Raw genomic sequence first — 23,733 nt, 5'->3', positions numbered from 1 at the left:
GGAATTGGAAAAGTAATCTTTTTTTTTACTTTTATCCAAATATTTCTGAAAATATCCACTTTTAATGAGGTAAAAAAGTGCAAAGAATGAGAGGATTTTACCTTGGGCAAATTTTCGTACTTGTCCCTGTAGTTTTACGGTTGTCTCACTTTCGTCCCTCTAGTTTCAAAGTGTCCTAATTTAGTCCCTGTAGTTTGTTTTACGTTCCAAATTGGTAAAATCGTTAACACCGTTAACGAAACTAACGGAAAAAAAAAAGTATTCCAATTTTCAATCTGTTTGAACCGGTGCGAAGATCTTATTTTTTTGATCATTTTATGCTAAATGGTCGTAATGTAATTTTGGTTCTAAGGCCTTTCAACGAGCACCCGAAGACTCCTTATTTAGTTTCAGGGCTCTCTTAGGGTGCTCATTGAAAAGCCTTAGAGCCAAAAATCTATTATGACCATTTAAGATAAAATTATCAAAAAAATAAGATATTTGCACCGGTTCAAACGGATTGAAAATCGGAACACTTTTTTTTTTTTCCCGTTAGTTTCGTTAACGGTTTTAACGATTTTACCAATTTGGAACGTAAAACAAACTACAGTGACGAAATTAGAGCACTTTGAAACTAGAGGGACGAAAGTGAGACAACCGTAAAACTACAGGGATGACTACGAAAATTTGCCCTTTTACCTTTAGCTAATATTATGATTACCCAATTTAACTCACCTATAGAAATTCTGATGTAAATGAAAGGTTTAATCTGAAAATCAAAACTGAAATATGGAATCATTTTTGGGGTTACAAATCTTTGGAGTTATATGTGAGTTACAAAATCATGTCCTATAAATTGGGGGTTATTGTCACATTTTCAGAAACACAAGCTACTGAAATTCAGAATTCTTTTCTTCTGTGCTTTTCTTGTTCTCTTCTATACTATCCTTATTCTATATTGTGTGAGAAAAAGAAAGAGTGTTGGAAGAAGCTTCAATCTTCTCTTCTAGAGTGCACCTAGAGTAAGATTACAGTTTGTGGCTGGGCTGTTGTATCCTAGAGGCGGCCGTATGGAGACCCTCCTATGCTAATCTTAGAATAGGGGCGCAAATCGTCTAGCCGACGTAGTGCGCGCCTCATCCTGTCGTTAACTTTATTTCAAAGAAGTTCAAGGGTTGTCTAAGTTCTTCGAGTTTCAGCATTTTTTTAGCTTAAAAGTGAATATTTGGATAAAAGTAAAAAAAATTACTTTTCCGATTCCTCTCGTCGAGAAGAATCAATAATCCACAAAAATTAAAACTAACGCGAAAAAAATTTGAATGAGAACAAAACTCACTTTTTACGCTTTTTGCTTAGCAGAACTCCACCTTTAATGTCCGCAGATTTGCTCAAGCAAAAACTATACATTAAAACTATTAATTGAGATTGACAAATGCTAACCAATGTCCTCCGGACACAAGTTAAGGTGTAATATATATGGAATATTTCTCAACATTTTTAATGTGATCTTAAAAAAGAATCAGTCCCTTTTTGCCATTTTCCATTTATGAAGCTTTCCAAAAAGTCAAGGGCAAGCATTCCATATCTTTTTTTTGCAATATCTTTTTTCTACATATCTCCCCTTTCATAAAATCGAGGGAGAGTGATATATTTTTTTGAGTTCTACAAAATTTTTTTTTTTTTTTTGTAATATCTTCATATTCCATATCGTTGTAGTACTGAAGTACTAGGTGATGACAGTTCATAGCATTATATTTTTTTCAAACATTTATTCACGTCCTTGTTTATGAGCTATTGCATTAAAAATTAAATGACATTGATTTGTTGTAATGTGGCAGGACGCAGAGACAAGAGCCAACTACAAATTCTCTACTTTCTTTCTTTTTTCTTTTCATTTCATTTCTTTTGGTTTTTTTCTTTACTCATGTGATCACTTTGTTATGGATTTATAAGAGGAACTTATTTTCTCGTATAGAATTTTGCGAAAAAAATTAAATTCTGAAAGTCTCAGTTAGTTTATGTCATGGTATGGTATTGAGCTAAAGCAAAACTATGGTTTACATTTTGTTAGCACAGTTTAGTTGAATATTTGTTGTTTGGAGAAAGTACTAGACATATCATTATGGTAGTAAGATATTTAATTACATGCTAAAATAGTGGAGTAGGTATATGTATCTACATTATTGTTGACTTTCTTTTTTAGAAAATCGCATTAATAGTAATGAAATCTTATTATCGGAGAACATTCCATATATAATGGACCTTAACTTGTGCCCCGGGGACACTTGTTAGCAGAACCGATTAAGGGTATCCACAATGCTATAATCAAAAATTAATAACCAAAAGTTGTCACATAAGCTTTTGATTATTCATTTAAGAGATTGCTAAGGTTAGCAATGTAGATGTCTATAACGACATAATTAAAATTAGATAACAAAACTTATCACATCATATTTTCAAACAACAAAAAACTAAAAACTGTGAACAGTAGAAAATAGTTTATCTAAAAATAGTTTTGAAGCTAATAAAAACTATTTACTAGAAATAAAAAACAGTTTTTGAAACTTTTTTTTGGAAAAAAACTAGTATTTTTTAGTAAAATATTTTTTTTTTGAAAATATTGTTTGAAAAGAAATTAAAGAGAGAGAGAAAAAGGGAAGAGAGATAGAATATTTTTGTATAATTATTGGTATATTTGATTGAGAATATGCAGGGTCTATTAAAGTTGATTATTGTCAAAAGGTTGCTAGTTTTGGTTATCCAAATCCTAAAATTTGATTATTTCTAAGAAGGTTGTTAAGTTTGATTATAGTATTGTGAGCCATATTTTGCACAAATATTATTAACTTTAAAAATCTTTCACTTTTGATTATAGTATTGTGGATACTCTAAGATATTAGTCTTTTGCTAGTCAAGATAAATGAAAGCAAAACCTATTGGTGTGGCTCCCGCCTTGGTTGTTGGACGGCCCGGTAATCGCCAAACGACAAGGGTTGTATCTGTGGCAAATCTGACTTGTTTGGGTTTCGGGACGGCATCTTCGAAGGGGTAGCCAATGGTGGCTTGGAGGTTTCGTCGGTGGCTGATTGGGGGTGAAGCGTTTTCTGTCTATTTCGGGAGACAATGTCGTTGGGGCTAGGTTTTGGGTTTTCTATGGGTTAGGCTTCATTGTTTGATTTGGGCTTTGTAGGCTCTTTGGTTGTGTTTTGAGCTGAATTTGTTATTATCTGGGCATTTTAGGCCTTCAAATGTGTATTTGAGCTTTGTCGCTCATGCTGTTTTTTTCAACTTTTGGTTGGAATTCTCCTATTCCTAATAAAATATTGAGTAGTGCTACTGGTATAGCAGCTGCTGTACAGCAGCTGTGTACAGATCCTGTTTGCGCCCGCTTCGGGTCCCGCAAAAATGATCGGAGCCGCTCATTTTGTTCAAAATACGTCGTTTAAGGTCCTTGAAAAAAATCATCTCAATTCGATATCGGGAAGGGTGTTTACGAATCATCCAACTTTGCTTCAAAATTTAGCGCTAAATTTTGAAGCAAAGTTGGATGATTCGTAAACACCCTTCCAGATATCGGATTGAGATGCTTTTTTTCAGAAACCTTAAACGACGTATTTTGAACAAAATGAGCGGTTCCGATCATCTTTGCGGGACTAGAGGCGGGCGCAAACGGGATCTGTACACAGCTGCTGTACAGCAGCTGCTGTACCAGTAGCATTTTTGTAAAATATTACTTTTGCTGATAAAAAAATATGACCATCTTCATAGTTGGACTTGGGTCTTTAAACATGACATTTTTGGCATTTGTTAGCTTTACCTGAATTTTTTTGTGAATTGTTGGTTTGTCTCAACGAAAAGAATCGAAAATGTTATAAAAAATCGAAAATGGTATAAAAAGAGAACTAAATTTTGGTTATATTCGAAAAAAATTGTGTAAAGGTCAAAATAAATCTGAGAATTTTGTCATTATTTGAATTTTTTTTGCATTTGTTAGTTTTGAGCCAAATTTCGGTAGGTTATTGATTTGTCTTGACAGATTCATGTAGCCGACCCCAAGTGATTGGGACGTAAGGCTCGGTTTGGTTTGGTTTAATTTATTGATTCGTCTTGATGATAGAAATCATTTTTTTTTTACTTTTTTTTGCTAAAAAATAGTTATTTCTTAAAATACTTAGGTAAAAGTATTTTTTTTTTACTTTTTCGATTCCTCTCGTCGAGACGAAACAATAATCCACAAAAGTTTGGCTAAAAACTAACAAATGTGACCAAAATTCAAATAAGAATAAAATTTTCAGATTTAAGTTAAGTTCATAAAAAAATGCAGCAATTTAAAGCAAAACTAACAAATTCGGTAAAATTTTAAATAACAAAATCTAAAGATTTCGGAAACTAGGCCTTAAAAACGGCTTTTTTGTTTTTTTGTTTTTATTTTAATATATCGGACCGATAGTGTCCCCTCTCTCTATATAATAGTCCACGTAGTACTCAACAAATCATTGAAATTTGGAATTAGCTCCTCCTTTTTATTCGCTACTCTTGTTTAGAAGCCGTCCGCCTCACCGACGTAAAAACTCCTCGCTGAGTCGGTGGAGAAACTTGGGGGTTGGGACACCAGAGAGCTTTCCTTCTCTCTCTCTCTCTCTCTCTCTCTCTCTCTCTCTCTCGATTCCGCCACTTAGCAGCTGCACCAAAAACACACACAACCGAACCCTAATAACCCTAGACCATGGCGTACCAACCAAAACACGACAACGACGACCACAATCGTCGACTATACAACCCGTACCAAGACCTCCAAATCCCTATCCAAACCCTCTACCAGCTTCCAACCTCGCCTGAATACCTCTTCAGCGAACACTCCATAAAGAAACGCCGCTCCTGGAGCGAAAACCTAGTGTACTACACCGGCGCCTGCTACCTGGCCGGATCCCTAGCCGGAGCCGCCAAGGGCCTCGTCGACGGTGTCAGGGCGTCGGAGCCCGGCGACACGATGAAGTTACGCGTGAATAGGATCCTCAACGGGTCGGGTCACGAGGGGCGGAAGTTTGGGAACCGGGCCGGGGTGATCGGGTTGTTGTATTCGGGGATGGAGAGCGGTGTGGAGAAGATTAGGGATACGGATGATATCGTGAATAGCGTGGTGGCGGGCCTGGGGACGGGGGCGGTTTACAGGGCGGCGGCGGGGGTGAGGTCGGCGGCGGTAGCGGGAGCTGTTGGTGGAGTGGTGGTTGGGCTTGCCGTGGTGGTTGGGCTTGCCGTGGCGGCGAAGCAGGTGGTGAAGAGATACGTTCCAAATCTTCCGATTTGAGTGTGCGTGTAAAGCAACAACATGCACGACATTTTGCACAGCATGTTGATGTGGCATTGCGAAATTTGTAGTTGAAAAGTAGCGAAAGTATCCTGTTGCCAATGAAGCAGTGCCACAAAAACATGTTATTTGTGAATGTTGTTCATATCGTTGTGTTCTTAGACTTTTTCTAGATTTGTTTTTTCGAAATTTTTATATGTCAGAAGTTTGTCTGTGATTACGTTTGACCAATATACTGAGAGCGTCGAGGATTCTTGCTCCAGTGCATCTGATTATATTGTCACTTAGAGTGCTTTAGCTAAGATGTGGTGATGAGTAATTTTGATGCGTTTTGACATGGAAATTGGGTTACATTGTTTTTAGTTTGATTCGTATGCATCTTCAAGTGACAATATTTTCTTGTTGGAATTAAGGCATTTATTGTGCTATCTTATCTGCCTATATTGTTCTTGAATTTCGAGTAGCTCATTGTGTAAACGAATCTGAAATTTCTTACAAGTCTCAAGACTTATTGTTATTCGTTTCCTGGTTGATACTAGTCGTATGAATGTGATCTATATCTCTGAGCAGGTGTTTTCTTTGTGAAGTTGGTTCAGAAATAGTGATACAGGGAAAGGTAGTTGTTTGTATACTGCAAAAGCGTCTCCGCCACAAAGTAGATATTTTGGGAGCCTATTCTGTTGTTATTTTGGGGTGTGAGTAAACGTACCAGATCAATTAGTCCATGAAGTTCCGTTTTGATCAGGGTTTGGTTTGTCTTTGCATAATGAAATATGCATTTTCAGGCTATCATGAAAGTTGATAACCTTGATATACCTCACTGTTAGTTGCGAATTGCGATAAATGATACATGTAATTGGTGTTTGTTTGTTGATTCTTGAATGCAAAAACACATTTAGCATGAAGACCCTATGCTATATACACTCTGTATTCATGAACGATACGTTGTGTGTGATCTTATCTCTTAAAATCTTCACTTGTATTATCTTGTTTTGGAAGTGGAAGAATATTGTTGGCAGTATCTAATGTATTTTCTCACGTATAATGATGATTGAGAAATATTAGTCATTTGTTACTTTAGTTGTTTGATCTTAAGTAAATAATGAGATACTTGTTTGATCTTAAGTAAATAATGAGATACTGGAGGAAATTAAATCATCACCGCCTCTTGAGGCCTATGTGATTGTTTCCATAGGGGAGACATTGCCTTGTTTCCATATCCGATAGGTTGTGGCATGTCTTGTTGATAGTTAGCATAACCACCCCCTCACCTAGTGGTTGGGTTCCTTTCAACCTTCTTAGCGCCCATTGGGGGCTAGAGGATCCTAGGTCTATCCTAGTGACCCTATCCTCTTTGTTCGTTCTCATTCTTGCCATCTGCCTAAACCACCACCCAAATGTTTTGAAGAAAGGAGGAAAGGGTGAAGGCTAGAATATTTAAAGCACAGGAAGATTGAAGTGAGGGCAAATTTTATTTCTGTTGGAACACTTCTTATCACTATAAGGTAGGCGCTTTGTTTGTGATGTTCAGACAGGAAAACGAAAGACCTGATCCCCTTGGTTTTACACGGTTGTCTCTCTGTCTTGACTCCTCCTCGATGGCAAGGGAAGAAGAATGTTTTCTTTCTGCTAGAAAAGACTATGGCATGAAGTCTGCTGATATATGAAGACTATTTTGCATTATCACAATTGATGTTTCGATATCATGCTCGTGTGTTTCAGCTTCATCTCGATATTAATAAACCTTTTGTTGTTTTTGACTGTAGCATCCTTTGATTGCCAATTAAGTTGAAGGTGTTGGAGTTTTAATTGTTATTTGTTTATATATTTAGGAAAATGTGTTTATGTACTTCAAGGTTTTATGCAACCGGCCAACGTGCTAATGAAACTTCGATAGGGTGGTTTTGTGGTTTTGCTTGCTAGGCTTGATGCAGCAACAAATGACCTTATTATGTGCATTTTATTGAACCAGGAATGATTATTATTCTTGATCTCCATGGGAGAAAAATGTTACACAGAAACCCTGCAATTATTCCTCTTATGGGAGGGAGACTATGAACATGGATTGGACTACTTTGGATGTTTCATTTAGTGGACATGGATTGGACCACTTTGGATGTTTCATTTAGTGGAAATGGCTTGCAAGTGAGGATCTTCAAAACCGAAATTTGTTGGAATTACAGTCTAAAATGACTCTGATAAGTCGCACTAAAGACTCAATTACGTTGGATGCCTCCAGGGTTTGCCATTTAACGCCTTTACTAATCCAGGATCTCCTAACGAGAATCCTACTAATATCATGATTTCTGCAAATCGAAGTCTAGGGCTTTTTTCAGGTTACTAGTTGAGAATAGCTTTGATATTTTAGAATTGAAAATTTTCTTCAGTAGAATTAAGGAGCAAGAAGCCACTCCCGGTAATTGAGACACTCCATATTTCATCACAGCGAAATTCAACTGCTTCTTTACCCCATCACCCTCGCTACCAATTGTAAGAAACACAAACAATGGCATGTAAATTTGACCCAGAGATTGATTGGGAACAAATAGCACTCTGAAGTTGTCTTTTTTCAAAAAGAAAAAGACTCAAAGTTGTTTTTTTCTTGGAAAAAAACAGCACAGTGAAAATTCAAGTGAACTATTGCAGGGAAACTACAAGCATGCCCATCATCAACCTCTTTCACAAACAATGGAAAAAGTCAAAAAACATTTCCTTCTTTTAGATGCTCTGGAATGAACCAGTGAAACAAGTTCCACCGATGACGGGTCTTTTACGCTCTCTGTGAGGAAAATTAAGAGAAAGTAACAACGCCTCAAGCACAAGATAACTATTGACATGGGACAATTGAAAGCGACTCGGTTCTAAATGCCATATATATGGAAAATAATCTAGGGCCCAAGTAAATACTACTACTACAATCATTCAGAACACTAGTTCCAGGGTCAATAGCCACGTATATAACATGTAAAACATAATGGACTGAACATTTACACACAAGAGAGAACAAAATGATGACGAGTTGAGGACCACGAAGCAGAATCGAAGACGTTCTTTCCACAAGCCATGATCCAAAGAAAATAAAGTTTCAAATATTCCCAAAACTACGTATTCCTAACTACAGCTTGGGACACCGAGTACCAAAACAACGGAGGGCAACTAATGTGTTATAGCAGCAGAGATCTGATATCAGGAGGCAAAACAAGTTTGAAAAGGCAACCTTCTAGCAGTTCCAAAACATATAACAAGCCCAACAAGAGTAAAATGCCCATGAAACTTGGGCAAAGAAAGTTTAGAGAAGAAGAGATCATAAAATTTATCTTCCACAAGAAAGCATGCCACAGAACCTAATCATGGATTGCCAACTAATTATGACAAGACAATTGTTGCAACCTTGAGAATAAGATAATCAGCATAGTTTACCAAAACTACATCAGATAGGCATGGCATAATTGTATACGAGAGCTCAGACTACAAAAGCACAAGCCCAAGTTCTGATGGTCTCATGATGTGATTTATTCGATAGTTGTAGAGGTAATAGTGGAGTTTCCCATCACCTGGTCCAAACTTCAGTTCCTTCAAGAAAGACTCATTTTGCATAACATCCAATGCATTGAAGACATCGTAATCCTTCTGTTTAGCCACGATGAGAGCATCATTCATGAGCTGAAGCAATGGAGTAGTCGTAGACACGTTGTAGTAAGAATAAGCAGCCTTCAGAGTTGAGTAATTCTGGTTTCCAAGGATGGAAGACGGAAGTGTGTAAAAACTGCAGAAATCAGTGATCTCATGAGTCTCGGGGCTTTCAACTAGATAACTATCCACCACATCCACCTTTGGAAGAAGCCAGTGCTCTACATCATCTTCATCAAAATCAGGTGCAACAAGAAACTGACTCAAGTATTTCCTCAGCAATCTTGTAACTGCGGGAACATCATGGGGCTCCATCTTCCTAAACCCGGGGGTAGCAGTGGAATCTGGTAACTTGTACAGCTTTATAGTACGGCTCATCGTCATTCTTGCACCAAGCCTAGAAAACCCAACATCAATAAGCTTCTTTGGATTTAAAGACCTATGCCAATATTGGCAAGTTGATATGGGTGTAGGAAGAACCACACCAGCAGTATACGCTGCTTGCCAAATATTCTCCAAATGAACCCTCCTAGTCACCTCTTTAATCATGACAGGAGCAAGCCGCTTCGACCTAAGCTTCTTATGAACACAGAGGAAATTGATCTCAGCCATGTTAACAACGGAATTGCGGGCCCGGATTCTTGCAGGAACCCCAGTAATGAAAGCAACCAACTTCTTTGAGCTTTTCGCACGAACTCCTATGTGCCAGCTCTTGAAATAACCAGGAGGACGAAGGGCCCACCTCAGGAATTCCTTCGAATAGTTAAACCTGAACATGTTTTCATCATCCTCAACATAGTTGTTGCTCAGGAGGTTATAAACCTCGCTGCACATCTCATCAGAGTCCATGTCACAAGTTATCCATTCATAAAGATTTGGAAGATTATAAGGTTCTTGCTTGACTTCAGACAAGGGTGTTGGGGGTTCAATTGGTCCTTCGGGCAAACTTGAGTCTCCTAGATCTTTGAACTGCCCAACAGGCTGGGTTTCCCAAAACTTGTGCCTTTTTGCAAGTGAGAGTGACTCTTGAACCTTTCGTGCTAGTGCGTCAACTGAAACATCACTCTCAGAAGGTAAATTCCCATCTGCATTCTGGGTTTGGCTTCCAGACGGTGAAATAGGATTGTTATCTTCCATTTCCAAATACCAACTGTTTCAATGCAAAATGTCTGCAAAATAACAATGCTAAAGATCAAGTCGAATTAAAAAAGTAGACCAAGAACAAAGTTGGAGCATTACCAACCCGAAGCCATTTCCATTGCCAAAGCCATAGTTTGGCACAGCCTCTTAAAATACTAGTCTCCAACCCTAAGCAAAATTCAAGCCCAATTTTTATGTCTCTCTGTCTCCTTATGGTACCAAAAAAAAAAAAGGCTCAAGAGGCCCTTCTTCACAACAGACTATTTCCAACCCTATTCCAAATTAGAGCCCAACTCTTCGGTCTCTCCATCTCCTGTTGGTTCCATAAAAATGGCTCAAGCCAAAATTTCCTCTCGCAATCTCTCTTTCACATCATTGCCAAATAAGGGCATTTTGACGCTATAAGAGCAAGTCCGCCGGTTAGTGTCCAACTGACTTTGCCAAAGCTATTTTTGTCTTACTATACTGTCAAAAAGCAATTTGCCATTTTTTTATTTGACCGTGGCAACAAAGATGGATTTTGACTTTATTTTTACTGTAAAATTATCGATGGTTCCTATATTCATATTCTCTACATCGATTATCATCATTATCTTGAGCTATGCAGACATTGCCTTGGATTAACTGGAACAGAAATAAAGCATTGCGTTAAAAGTATCTTCTTTCCCACTGGCTCAGACATGAATTTTGCCAAAAAATTATATGCTACAAATTGGCACTAATTGATCCCATCAAATTTCATCTCCTACTGAGGAAAGCAGGAAAATAAGAAGATATCGAAACACAAAGCATGCTTAAACTTGCATATGATGCGCACATGTTGGATCCAAGCTCAGATTATCAATTCAACTGAGCCAACTAAATCGTTTGGAGATAAGTACAATTCCAGTACCAAATCAATTACCTTTCGATCGATATTCCTAGACCAAATCAAATGGTTCAACAGATTCAAAAATTATATTCTTTTATCTGTTAATTTTCTTCGTTTTCTTGGCTAGTAAAAGGGGAATAGAAGAACATATTACGAGCGTATAAGTCTAATAATGAAAGAATATTGCGGTTCAGATAAAACTTAGAAATTGAAACTTAAAAGGAATAGACTTACATGCGATTCCGTATAGCTCGGCAATGGAGATCTAGGGTTTCAGAGAGGAGACACAGGTGCGGGAGGACAGAGAGTGTGAGAGAGAGAAAGAGAATGAGAGAAGGGCATCGGGAAATAATAAGCCTTGGGTGGGAATAAAGGAAAGTCAAGTGAAAGGACCAATGGAGGCGCTACCCATCTGTAGTTATGAACGAAATGCATGGGCACGTTCGACATTTAGATTTCAAAGCCAATTTCATTTTTAATACTGTAACTTCAGATGTTGTACTATTGTTAATCTGCATTATGCTATACCGATTGGCGCCGTAAACGAACCAAGCAGCTCGCAAGTTCGGTTCGGCTCGTTAAAGTTCGGCTTGGCTCGTTTAGTAAATGAGCCGAACTCGAGTTTTCGGCCCGTTCACAAAACGAGCTGAGTTAAGCTCGGTCGTTTAACAAAAGCTCCATTCGTTAAAGGAGATCCGATTCGATTAAAGAGGTTTGTTTAGTAAATGACTAAGTTCGGCTCGTTAAGGATCAAACTCGAATTTTAGGCTCGTTCAGTAAACGAGCCGAGCTCGAAAAACCTCGGCTCATTTACAGCCCTGATACTGATAGAGTAGTGTACATTGCCGTGTGGGACCCACCACGGGTACCAATATTTGGGATTTTTTGTTAATCTAAGCACTATTAATCTCACACGATTACATAACCTATCCTATGAAATAATAATAATAGTACGTGTTTTTACTACTAGTTTTGTCAAAGAAAGGTACCTTGTAAAAATTGTCTAAAGTGGAAGTTGATGAATAAGCATGTCTTAAATTACTGACTATTCTTCTTTAACGTCAAATTTGGCTTCCCCAAGTTGTAGCAGCTGTTCGCAATTGTTTCTGTAGGATTTCTTTTTGTTAAAAGAGCCCTGCTAATTGCTATTGGTATGGATGTAACAGCCAGACAGATTCGTTTTGGGCCTGTTTTCCGGTTTTAGACCTGAATTCTGGGACAAAATTGGATATTTCGTAAACGTCTGTACCGATATCGGATTTAGCTGAATTTTTGCACAGATTTTAAAACGAAATATTTTCAACAAAATGAGCGATTCCGATAATGTTTTTGAGATCTGTTAAATCTGTACCAATATCTTTCTTGAGTAACATCCAATTCCTTAAGAACTCCTCACCTATAACACACAGCCAACCCACTCTTCTTCTTCTTCTTTATCTCTCTCTCTCTCTCTCTCTCAATACTTGCAATGGACACTTAAAGATCCAAGTCAAGTAGGCATGAAAAGAAGCAGCTAGAGTGCTACAATGGAACTAATTATAAGCCTGGAGGTCCAAATAACATGAATGGTCTGAGGAGTTACACTACTTTTCATGGCTCACATGTCTCATCTGTACAACCACCACCGCCACGACACCAAATGGGCAATCAAGTGATCAAGATCCAGAAATTAGAGAGGAGCGATTCCGCCGTTGGTGCGGGGTCTACTTTTGAAAAAGTGGAGTAATTTGATCACTGATCATCCAGACTAACAGAGGAAAAAAAGGGTTGCTAGCTATCTGCTGAAGGCAAGATAAAGGGCTCTCTGAGGAAAAGCTTCGAGTGGCTTAAGGACACCTTCTCCCTCGAGGTCTATCGTTGATCTATCATTACCTTCAATGTTTCTCAATCTAAAGAGATTGGTTATGAGGTTCTCGGTTTCAAAATCCTTTTTCTTACGATTTTTCATGAAACAAATTTTCATTGAGTTAGTTCATTTATTTATTCGAAAGAACGAACTTATATTTCCTTCGAACTTATATTTATGAATGGGTCGATCAATGGTTATGGTTGACATTGTAGAAGCCAATTTACTTTGCAACATTGGCCTTTGATACTATCATATAATTGATGTTTGACAGAACTTATCAATTCACAGGCGTATCATGGCAGGCTTATTTTACTGTTTTATCTCTCATTTATTTTCTTCCCTCATTTTTCTCTCATTTTTTCAGTTTCTCTGTTCTGTGTTTGGGCTTGTTCAGCTGCTGCGAGAAAACTTCTTTGTTTAATGCTCTTTTTTTTTTCTTCTACTTTTAGCATATGGGTTTGTACTGTTTTGTCAAATTAATCGGTTTCTTTCCCTTTCTTGCAATGGAATCACAAAAATGACTTTTTTAGTTCATCCTTTTTAGCAATTGGACCTTTGATGCCACTGTTGGTAGGATAATTTCATCACTTCCTCTCTTTTTCCCTTAAAAATCTCAAGAGTTTGTTTAACTTACGTGACTTCGTTTTATTCTTGAATGAAACGCCACCGCTGATAGGGATTTTGGAAATTTAGGCTCTGTTTGGAAATTGTGGAAAGAAAAGAAAGAGGAGGGAAAATAATTAAGAAGAAAAATGAGAGGAAAGGAAGGAGAAAATTTTACTACTCCATATTCCCATAACTCTATTTCGCCATTTTTTCTTCTCTTTCTCTCAAAGCGGAATTTTTTTCAACTTTCTTCCTTTTTCCTCCTTTTCCCATACAACAGGTGGGGGAAATGAATTGGGGGAGGGGAAGACGTATTAATTGCCCTGGCGTCCAAAATGGTCCCACATAAGCCTTCGGTTATCCACCTAGGCTGCTTCCGTCCGCTAGTTGACGGAAGGATAACATTGAAATCCGTCACAAACTGGAAGGGTAAAATTGAAACTAAAATTTTTACAAGGATGAAATTGAAACCGACACTATTTTGTAAGGACCATTTAAGTATTTCAGCCTTATTGCTTCCATACACTACAAGGAATTGAACGATTCACCTGATAAAGAAGCTCAGCTCAAATGTAACGCATGTTCAAATGTCTAATTGAATTGTTAGATGTTAAGATGTTTTTAGCTCATCCACGATCGACTCGCCTGATAAATTGTTAGATGTTAAGGTGTCCTTAGCTCATTCAACATCGACTCACCTGATAAAGAAGCTCAGCTCAAATGTAAGTGTAGCCCAGATAAACTTCAAACTAATCTCGAAATTTTCATTAGGTCAATTCATTTTGCTGGAGATAAAGAGATGCAAAATGACAAAGTTCAGGTACCGGGGTGGTCGTAAACTTCAACCATATGTAGTAATCATGGGCCAAGGGTCCTTCAGTAACCAAAATAAGTCAGCTAGTAAATTCACAGTAATGGCCTTATTACAGTTATGGTGTTTTTGGTTGCTCTCAACTTGGCTTAGGCTACTGTAAATTTCAGCCCGGCAGCTTTTCCTAAAATACACAATACATTCCACTCAAATGCATGACAAAGCAAAAACATTTCAACATTTACACTATAGAGAAAGAGGAGCGTGCGCGAATCAGTGGGCTAATACTGCAAACTCCTCAGTAGATAAGGGAATTCAGTATCTCTGTTCCAACAGAGTGGACGAGGCATCTAGTCAGCACAGAAAGGAATGTAGAACACGGGACACAACCAGAAATAATGCAGACTCCTCAGTAGATGAACATAGGGCTGTTAGAGTTTATCCCGCACTGATTATTTAATAACTCCAAAACTAGTATACGAATCTGGCGGCCCCTTCCCTCATTGCCTATTGTTTTTGAGTAAGATGCTTTAACTGGTACTAGAGCTAAGGCTTTTCAGAGGCTTGTGGAAAAGTAGAATCCCTTGATTACCTCTTCAAGTTTTAAATCTGGTCCGCATACGAGGGGGAGTCTAGAGCATGTCCCGCGTTGATTATTTATTAATTCCAAAACTATTTTATGGGCCTGACCACGTTTCACTGTTTTAAGGTCCAAGTCAAACAATCTTTCTAAATAGTTACTCAGAACACCCATAACAACTCATTTTGTATAAAGCCATACATAGCTTATTTAATTTGGCAGTTTGGCGGCTTGAACAGGTTTGTTAACACTATATCTGCTGCGGGGGATGCTAGGTACAAAGAAAACTTACCCCGAAAATACTCCGAAAACAGCAATCAATGGTTGAGAATCACTTTGATAATTATGTCACACACATCAAAGTGAAGCTCAACCACTAGTTGATCTTTTCGGGGTACTTTCGGGGTAAATTTTCTTTGTCTCTAGCATTTCTGATCTACTGCAAGTCAAACCTTAAGCACGCCCCAGAACAGGTAATTTCATTGATATTGGCTTCACAAAAATTAAAATAACAGAGAATTTGGAACTAACCATAGGGTCTTTGGTTGTCTGCGAACCATTTTTCAACTGGACTTTTTTGTTTATACAAGCCTCCAACATCTGCAGGTAGTCCAGTGTTCAATAACTTGCTAAATTTGAAGATCATAGATTATTGGGAGCCTACAAAATCCTCCGTATTATAAAAAAGTGTCACTGTAGAAGTCATACTAGAGACTTTTGTACTGAGTTAAAGGGGTGTGTATCGAATTTTAATCAAATTTGACAGGGCACAACACGTTGAATACTTTCTTCAGAATTAGAGAACACGTGACTGATTGAACTCAATAGATTTAAATCTAACAATGAAAGACAAATTATGTACAACTAAATATTGAGTGACGAAGTAAACAAATTTTGAATAGTTATGCATTTTTTTTTGACAAACAAAATCATCCCAGATATTTTATAGATACCAAATAAAACAGTACAATTGATTATAAAGCAAAAAAACAACCCCATACATCAACCAAAACAAGTTAGGCATTTAAAGTGAGGAATCCTTTGTCTAATTTAACATTTTGTTATATCCTCTCCTGTTTTGATTTAATTAGATTGGTTGAAACAACATTTCAAAAAAAAAAAAAAAAGATGGGTTGGAACAACGTTATGCTGAAGACTTGCACGCGTGAAGGAATTTTATGCTCTTGGAACAATCTAATCAACTCCAACATTTGTTTTTGATCTTGTTCCAATCGAAGGGTTGTTTTTCTCAATGGACGAATCGGCCATCGGCGTGGTCATGAACGTGTACATACCACATTATTTTTATTTTCTACACTGTAAGTTAAGTTGTTCAACTCATAGAAGAAGGAGATGTAGCAAGTGTGTCAATCAAATTTCATGGGCATAAAAACTAAAAACATAAAAAGCTTTGCAGGGGTTCAGAATTCTACAAAACATATTGTACAAGGAGAGAAAGTAGGTTAATCAATATGAAAATTTTCCACAAGCTGTAATGAGATCATGCTATATAGGAGTAAGTATTTTTTTTCGTATATAGGTTTAATTACATACAACAGCATCACACCTTTTGTATAATGAATGGAACCTCAACACACACCCACTGAAAAGAATAACATAACTTGTAAGAAAACGAATTAAGCTAAAAAAAGGGGCAGCAAATTAATCTAGAAATGGCCAGAAAACCAAAATTTATAAAAGAGAACAGGGCCAAAAAAAAAAAAACATCCCAGGAAATGTTACGATGGAGGCATTACGACTTGTGGAGGTAGTGATGAATGCTTCTTTGTTAGTTTCCTTTTCAGCTGCCTGATCTTTGCATCTACTCTCGCAGTAAACCCAATCTTCGTCTCCTGTCTTGCTCTAGACTGCTCTCTAGTCCACATATGGTGATCCTCAACATCTTTCTTGAGGTACTTTATTTCTTGGATGATGTGATGATCCATTGGATGGAAACACCTTTGGAATGATATATGAGCCAGATATGGGAGGTTGCAAGCGATGGTTACTAAAAGAGTGGTGCACCAGTACATAGGAGCAGGAGCGATGGCTTCAACGAGGAGTTGGAAGGCATTCCTAGAATAGACCGGTGGCATCATTCCGTAACCTAAGAGGAATAGGTACCATGTGGCAACGCTGCCCCATATTAAGAGGTGTTGGATCCAAGTGAAGTGACTCATAGTGAGTGCAATCTGGCAGTTGACTGCCCAAACGATACACGTAAACATGGTGGTCCCTACGGCTGACATGTCAGCAGTTTGGCCTCCAGATCGGAATGGTTGGTCATAGAAGATGATTAAGTTGAGGAATAATATCATGACGGAGGAATAGAGTCCATTCCCCATCCACCCAAATATTCGGTACCAGTTGAAGAACAAGTTTTTTGGGCCTTGTTGATAAAGGGCAGGGAACTACAAAAATGTAGGGGTAATGTGTTCATGGGATAATATTTGAAAACAAGACAACAAATTTATACTATATATTAAGCAAATGTGTTTTTCCTTTAAATCCATCCAAACCTTCTTTCCTAATTTTCAAGATTTTTTTTTATATTTTTTTAAGAGAGAGAGAGAGAGAGAGAGAGAGAGAGAGAGAGATGTGGGGGGGGGGGGGGGGGGTTTAATATGTAGGAAAAATTATCCTATGCCCATGGGATATCGTCATGTGATATTCCAAATTTATTTTTCATACATTTATGTCTTTCGGTGCATATAATAAGACCAACGCTAGCGTGCATCGAACACAAAACCGAAGAAAAATTTTAAACTATCTTTATATCTACTAGCGTTGTGCCCCTTCAATGCACAGAGCTAAAAAAAACTAATGTTTTTTTTTTATCCCGTACATAGAACGGGTACAAACACTAGTGTTTAAAATGAGAGTGTTCTTGTTGAACTACCTGTAAGCAGATCTCAGACGAAACATCTTGTTCAAATACTCCAAGTGAAATGACAGGTAGTGAGGTGAGAATAACATTGAATAGCAACATGTACCAATCATCATAAATTGATTGCCCAGAAAAGCTGGCGAATGCCTCGAAGTAGAAGAGTGTGAGGCCGAAGGCTATGTTCTTGTAGAAGAAATAACAGATCTAAATGCAAAGGATTAAAGTTTGTATCAGATGTGGAAAAAAACAGTAGCATCAAGGTATCTAACTATGCAATGCATGTTGAACATGTAAGGGCAGAAACAAGGAACTTTTATTGGAGTGGTTATGTCGTAAAACTTCTTAGGAAACATTAACAGAATAGCATTATGTAGCCGATTATAAAAACAAAAACAGAATAGCATTACGTTTTTTCCTACCGAGCCATTGAAAAGAAAAAACGGAGACAATAGTCTCCAAACATTTACCAATGTAATTTCTCCGTTCAATTAACAAAAGTCTATTGTGTTGGTTTTGCTTCTCTACGAGTTTTAGTGCTTATGGAAATTAACCAAGAAGTAATATGATCCCATTATAAAGTTGATTCATTTTTCTTATTTTCTATCCAATATCAGAATTGAATTGGGAAGAAAAAGAATCATTCTTAACATGTCACACCAATATTATTCTCTTGAATTATTACCATCTGAGCAATTCTTTTGTAACACAAGTGTCCATGGACAACTAGAAGTCTTTCCAGAAATCGAAACTGAGCAATAGCAAAGTCACTAGCCATCACAGCCTGCAAACGAGTTAAGAATTTTGTAAGGCTGACTATAAAAGGAAAACAAAGTGCAAAAAGTAATCACCCAAACATGGTTAATGGTCTAATTCACTATTCATACTGTCCGAGAAAACAAAGAAATTTGCTATTGTAGAAAGCTAATGGAAAACTAAAGTGGTCCATTGACAACCATTTCACAGATACATTATCCAAGAAGAGTCTAAGAGATGCTACAGACCTGCATTCCTTCGACGCCACTGATGCCAACGCCAATATCTGCTTCTTGAATCATTCCAACATCATTTGCACCATCCCCAATTGCTAAGGTGATTTTGCCGGTTCCTTGTTTTACCAATCTTGTCACCTGGTGACGTGACCAAACAAATTAAAACAAGGCAAGCACTAAGAACATATAACGAAGAGATAAAAGTCAACTAGCAGGAAATAGAAAGTCCAGTGGGCAAGCAAATCTGTTGATAAGAGAAAAAAATAGTACCAGAGCTTTCTGCTTAGGAGAGACACGACAGCATATGACAGATGCGCAATCAACTGCTAAGTTCAAGAATTGATGCTTCAGATCATCCTCTAAAGCATATGAAAGGGTCTTCCCATCGATAATTAATGCAAATGCGGCATGAGGATCTTTTTCGAGCTTGATCATTTGATAGGCATTTGTAATTTGCATCTCTATGTTATCTTTCACGGCCTGATGCGTTACAAAAAGCTACAAATTCTAAAATAAAAGTGTATAAAATTCGGAATAGTATCCACATCCCTTATTAAATATACCTTTCTGGAATCTTGTGTTGACGTGTCTGTATTCAGGCTTGGTATGCAAATCTGCTTCATGCCCTGTCGAAGTAGACTACAGGAAAATCTGCATAACGCAAACAGTAGTTTTAATTTAGTTGCAAGTTACGATGGATTATGTGGAGTTCTCTGTCTCTTAATAGTTTGGTTATGAGTTTGATTAATTGAATACTAACCCTATGTTGATTGCAGTTTCCAACTTATCTCCTGTCAGAACCCAGATTTTGAGACCTGCTTGAGCCAGTTTATCAATACATTGAGGCACCTAGTGAAAATGTGGTGTTAAGTTTGGAGAGGAACACAAGAATGCAAAAAATATTATTCCTCTCTAGCAATGACATAGAAGTACCCCTTTTTGTAGTTTGTCTTCAACAGCAGTTGCACCGACAAGGATTAAATCCCTTTCCATCAGATCAGATACCTTTTCAAGCATTGCTTCCTGATCACCACCAATGGAAGTCTTCGCTTTGATAAACTCATTGTTCCAAGCAGAATACTCTGCCTTTTCAAGTTTTCGATAAGCAAGAGCTAATGTGCGCAAACCACCTTCGCCATAGTCCTTTAGGTGTTTTGTAGTAGCTTCCTCATACATTCTTCCATTCTTTGATAACCGATCAAAGATGATGCCGCATAACCCAAGCATAGCAGAACAATGCATCAAATTACCATGTCAACATAGCTTAAAGTCAGTTAAGCAAAATGATGGCCTTGAAACATCAAAGGCGATAAGAAAAGCTCAAATTTTATCCAAATGACATCATTATACAGCTCTAACGTCCTTCAATAACGGATGTCAAGGGAAAATTGGAAGTTAAGGAAAGGATTTCATGAGCCAAACCTGTCTGCACCTTTACAAAAGAGAAGAAGTTGGCCATCCTCGTCTTGAGTAATAACAGACATCCTCTTCCTTTTGCTAGTAAAGTCCAACAAATTGAGAATTTTATACCCCCTGAAAATTCTCCGGATAACACATTAGATGCGGAAAAAAAAAAGCCCGACTAATCAAGAATCTCCAATCCATGAAAGCGAATTATTCATTTGATCATCTAACCTTTCAATTGGCTTTTTAGAAGAAGGATATCTTTCACGAACAAATACGTTGGATTGAGTTCTTTTACAGAACTCAAACCCAAATTCTCTTGCTGCAACAAGAAAAGCACCTTCATCCGGGGATTCTGCTTCATAAGTAAATCCACCAGTCTCTTCATTTGCTTCTGGAATTGCAGTGTGACAAATAGCAAGTATACGGAAAAATAACAAGATGACATCTGCATTTGGCTCTTTCGACCAATTTCCATGCACGAGGCGGTTGTCCTCAAAGCTAAATCCCTTTATTGGAGGTTTCTGATACTTTTTGTCTTTATAAGTAACAACAGTCTCCAGCTCAATTTCTGATACATGCACACCACTTTTAGGGGTTGATTCGGAGACTTGATCGTCAACATTTAAAGCCACCTGCCTTGCAGCAGCAAGTTCAACTTCACTAGAACGAGTCCCATAAGCCATACCAGCAATGGAACACTTGAGGAAATCCATTTGGTTGCATGTCAAAGTGCCAGTTTTATCAGAAAGGATCGTGTCAACTTGACCTAACTCCTCATTTAGATTCGATGTCCTTGCTTGAGCAGGAGTTCCGCTTTCTTCGTCATACATTTGTATGTCCTTATTAATGAACATTGCTTGGAGGACCTTCACCACTTCAATAGAAACATAGAGAGAGATGGGTATCAAATACCCATACAGAATAAGGGCAGTAACACAATGGAGTAAGCCTGACTTGAAAGCATTACTAGGATCATAGAGATTTGTTAGGTCTGTTGTCACATCCGGTCGCATATACCACCATTGTGGCATTTGGAACACTATCATCACACTAAATCCAAATGAGCTGATCAAGGAGATCAATACAAGGAGGCTGAAAAGAATGTAAATGATTTTGTCCATCGGTTTTTCAACCCTGCTCCTTTTCGAAGGGGATCGTGTTCCATTTTGCATGACTTTGCTATCATGACCAGTGAATATCACTACTCCATAAACATAAGCCGTATTCCTAAGTTTTGAATCTCTGAGGAGAATTTGACTAGGATCTAAAGGATAAACTTGACGATCATACTCGAGATTACCCACAAAAGTGTAAAGGTTGGGATTTGGGTCTTCGCATGAAATTTTTCCTGTAAAATCCTTGAAAGTCGTGTTGTTGTCCAATGGCAAAGTTACCTCCAAAGCTCTCTTGACTTTCAAGTTTGTCTCTCCATCTAAGTTCATAGTTTCCACGTAACAAATTCCATCCTCATAACTAGACGACATAAGTAGTAAATCCGCAGGGAAAAATTTGTCCTTTTCCACTTTCACCACATCTCCAACTCGAAGTTTCATCCATGGCTTAGGACCAAATACTCCATCCCCTTTATGCACCCTAGCTTTTCGCATATTTACTTTCATATCCTGAATAAACCTTCGCCAATCTTCCATAGCCTCCTTTGCCATACTAAGACCAATCACAAAGGCTAGAGGAGCAATCATACTCACAGGTGAGAACGGAGAAACAATTGTGAGCGACAGACATGCAGCTAGTAGGAAATACAAGTTGGCAACGCGACGGAATTGCTCGAAGATGGCCTTGGGGAGGAATATGATTACGTTGTACTTTGTGGTTGAAATGTAGTTAGAGCAATATTTAAGAGGTTTCTTTACATGGCGACGTGGTTCGTTGCAGAATACAATTCGTGAGAATCCAGGGCCTTTGAATTGATGCGGCTCCTCTCTTTCACCGTTTCGTGGACGAATGCATGCAAATGTGTACAGATTGCTCCGGCGGAGCCTCGTCCTTATCCTTCCTCGTGTCATTTGTTTTATGGCTCAGCTCTATAAAATTGTATTACCACATAACCACTTCTCAGGAAAGAAAATAAAAGCCCCAAAGTTCTTGCCTTCACCCTTGTAACTGAAGGAGCCTCTTGTGCAACGTATCCTTCCAAGCATTCAACATGCCCAGAGGAATATTAGGTCACAAGAGAATTCACAATTTTTCAAGAATGCCTAACCTGTCAGAACATCAAACCCACAAATAGATACAAGTTAAATTTTCTGCCTGTACATGACATTCATATGTCAATAAGACATAATAAAATAAACATGACATTTGCATTTATAGATTACCTACAATGACATTAGAAGATTAACAACAATATGGGTTACTAAAGGAAAACGCTACCAATCACCATTCCTAAATTCAAATTCTGGATTTCAACCCTATTCTTAATTCCTAGATTATGGGAACATAAAATTAATAAAGAGAAAACGGCAACCAAGAAATAATGACCGTATTCCGATTGATAAGCTGTCCAAAACAACAGAAAAACAAATGGGAGAAAAACAATGTCATCAAAAAAAGAACAGAAAAAGATCACCAGACCTTTCCTAGCTGAACCCACGGTAAAGAATTGTGACAATTTAAAGAATGTGCACCAAAAGCTATAATCAAATTACCCAAAATCATATAGAAAAAAGAAAAGAAAAGAAAGAGATTCAAATAAAAGAAAGGAAACACCACAATAACATTCCTAGCTGAACCCATTATAAAATGAATTTCCAACAATGTGTTGCACCTGAAGTTAAAATCAAATTACCTAAAACAATTAATAAAACAAAAAAGAGAGGAGAAAATCAAATCTGGTCGCAGTCTACAATTGAATTGACCACAATAATAAAAAATGAGGAGAGAGAAAAGGAGGTTACTCGAAAAGACGAGCCTCATAAATCCATTTCAAATGAAAAAAAACAAGACAAACCCATCAAGAAAATAATGGGATCGAAGAGAGAAGTTGCAAAGATCACAATGAAGGGGAGAGAGAGAGAGAGAGAGAGAGAGAGAGAGAGGGGTCTAGGCCAAAGAAGAAAGCCCTCTCTCTCCGTTCAAACCGATGACAGGAATTTACGGGGCCTCTCTCTCTCTTTGTATTTATTTCTCTCTGGTGAATCTGTGAATTTATTGCAATTTTTGTCTCTTTTTTAAGAAAAGAAAAGAAAATTAGTACTATCATGCAGGGAAAATGACATGGCCAGAAAATCTGGTACTAAAAACAGCCAGCTGAGCGGAGAGCCAACCAGTAGTCTAGTTTTGTTTTTAATAAGTACTAATTTCATCACCTGGTCATTATAGAGCCGGCCCTAAGGTAAAATCCCAGAGGCTATCGCCCAGGGCTTCCAATTTGTGGCTCAAACTAGGGGCCCCATTTTCAGTGGACGTGTTATAGAATTTCTAGGCCAAATTTTACTGATTCCAGCAACATGGTGGAGCATGTTCAAGGCAGGATCAAAATCTTGCAGCCTCCTTTTTTGCTACTCACAGTTATAAAAAAACGTGGAGTAAAAATGCATTTCCACATAAATTTGTTCTCGTATTTGTAAGTTTAAATTTTATGAAGATATTTTTACACACATGATTGTCACAATAAAAACAGTATTTTAGGGTTTATTTCATAAACTAAAATAAGTAT

At 37.7% G+C, this 23,733-nt stretch overlaps 3 protein-coding genes across 4 annotated transcripts in view; 1 reads left to right on the top strand and 2 right to left on the bottom strand.

The window, feature by feature from the left end:
- Positions 1-4,480: 4,480 nt before the first annotated feature.
- On the top strand, positions 4,481-5,655 carry LOC131335771 (mitochondrial import inner membrane translocase subunit TIM23-1-like). Its single transcript, XM_058371271.1, has one exon. It carries the CDS (start codon positions 4,706-4,708, stop codon positions 5,285-5,287), a length of 582 nt encoding a protein of 193 aa, XP_058227254.1. The 5' UTR covers positions 4,481-4,705; the 3' UTR covers positions 5,288-5,655.
- Positions 5,656-8,473: 2,818 nt separating this feature from the next.
- Positions 8,474-23,733, bottom strand: part of LOC131335764 (glycylpeptide N-tetradecanoyltransferase 1-like) — a 29,829-nt gene continuing 14,569 nt past the window's right edge. Inside the window, exons 1-2 of one of the 2 annotated variants that reach the window (XM_058371264.1) lie at positions 11,163-11,316; positions 8,474-10,086 (exon numbers count right to left, since the gene is read on the bottom strand). In XM_058371264.1, coding sequence (XP_058227247.1) covers positions 8,756-10,054 — 1,299 coding nt within the window. In that variant the 5' untranslated portion in view covers positions 10,055-10,086; positions 11,163-11,316 and the 3' untranslated portion in view covers positions 8,474-8,755. Of the gene's footprint in view, positions 10,087-11,162; positions 11,317-23,733 lie in introns of those variants that run through there. The other variant, XM_058371265.1, reaches the window with a different exon arrangement.
- LOC131335768 (probable phospholipid-transporting ATPase 4) lies at positions 16,323-23,164 on the bottom strand. The gene is made up of 11 exons (XM_058371270.1): positions 22,973-23,164; positions 20,286-22,278; positions 20,074-20,183; positions 19,584-19,861; positions 19,411-19,499; positions 19,214-19,301; positions 18,921-19,130; positions 18,663-18,788; positions 18,344-18,442; positions 17,674-17,865; positions 16,323-17,185 (listed from the first exon to the last, which is right to left on the bottom strand). Exons 2-11 carry the CDS (start codon positions 22,079-22,081, stop codon positions 16,514-16,516), a joined length of 3,660 nt encoding a protein of 1,219 aa, XP_058227253.1. The 5' UTR covers positions 22,082-22,278; positions 22,973-23,164; the 3' UTR covers positions 16,323-16,513.

Source organism: Rhododendron vialii, chromosome 8a (genome assembly GCF_030253575.1).
Source record: "Rhododendron vialii isolate Sample 1 chromosome 8a, ASM3025357v1".
NCBI classification, from domain to species: domain Eukaryota; kingdom Viridiplantae; phylum Streptophyta; class Magnoliopsida; order Ericales; family Ericaceae; genus Rhododendron; species Rhododendron vialii.
This window is presented reverse-complemented; position numbering and strand designations above follow the sequence as displayed.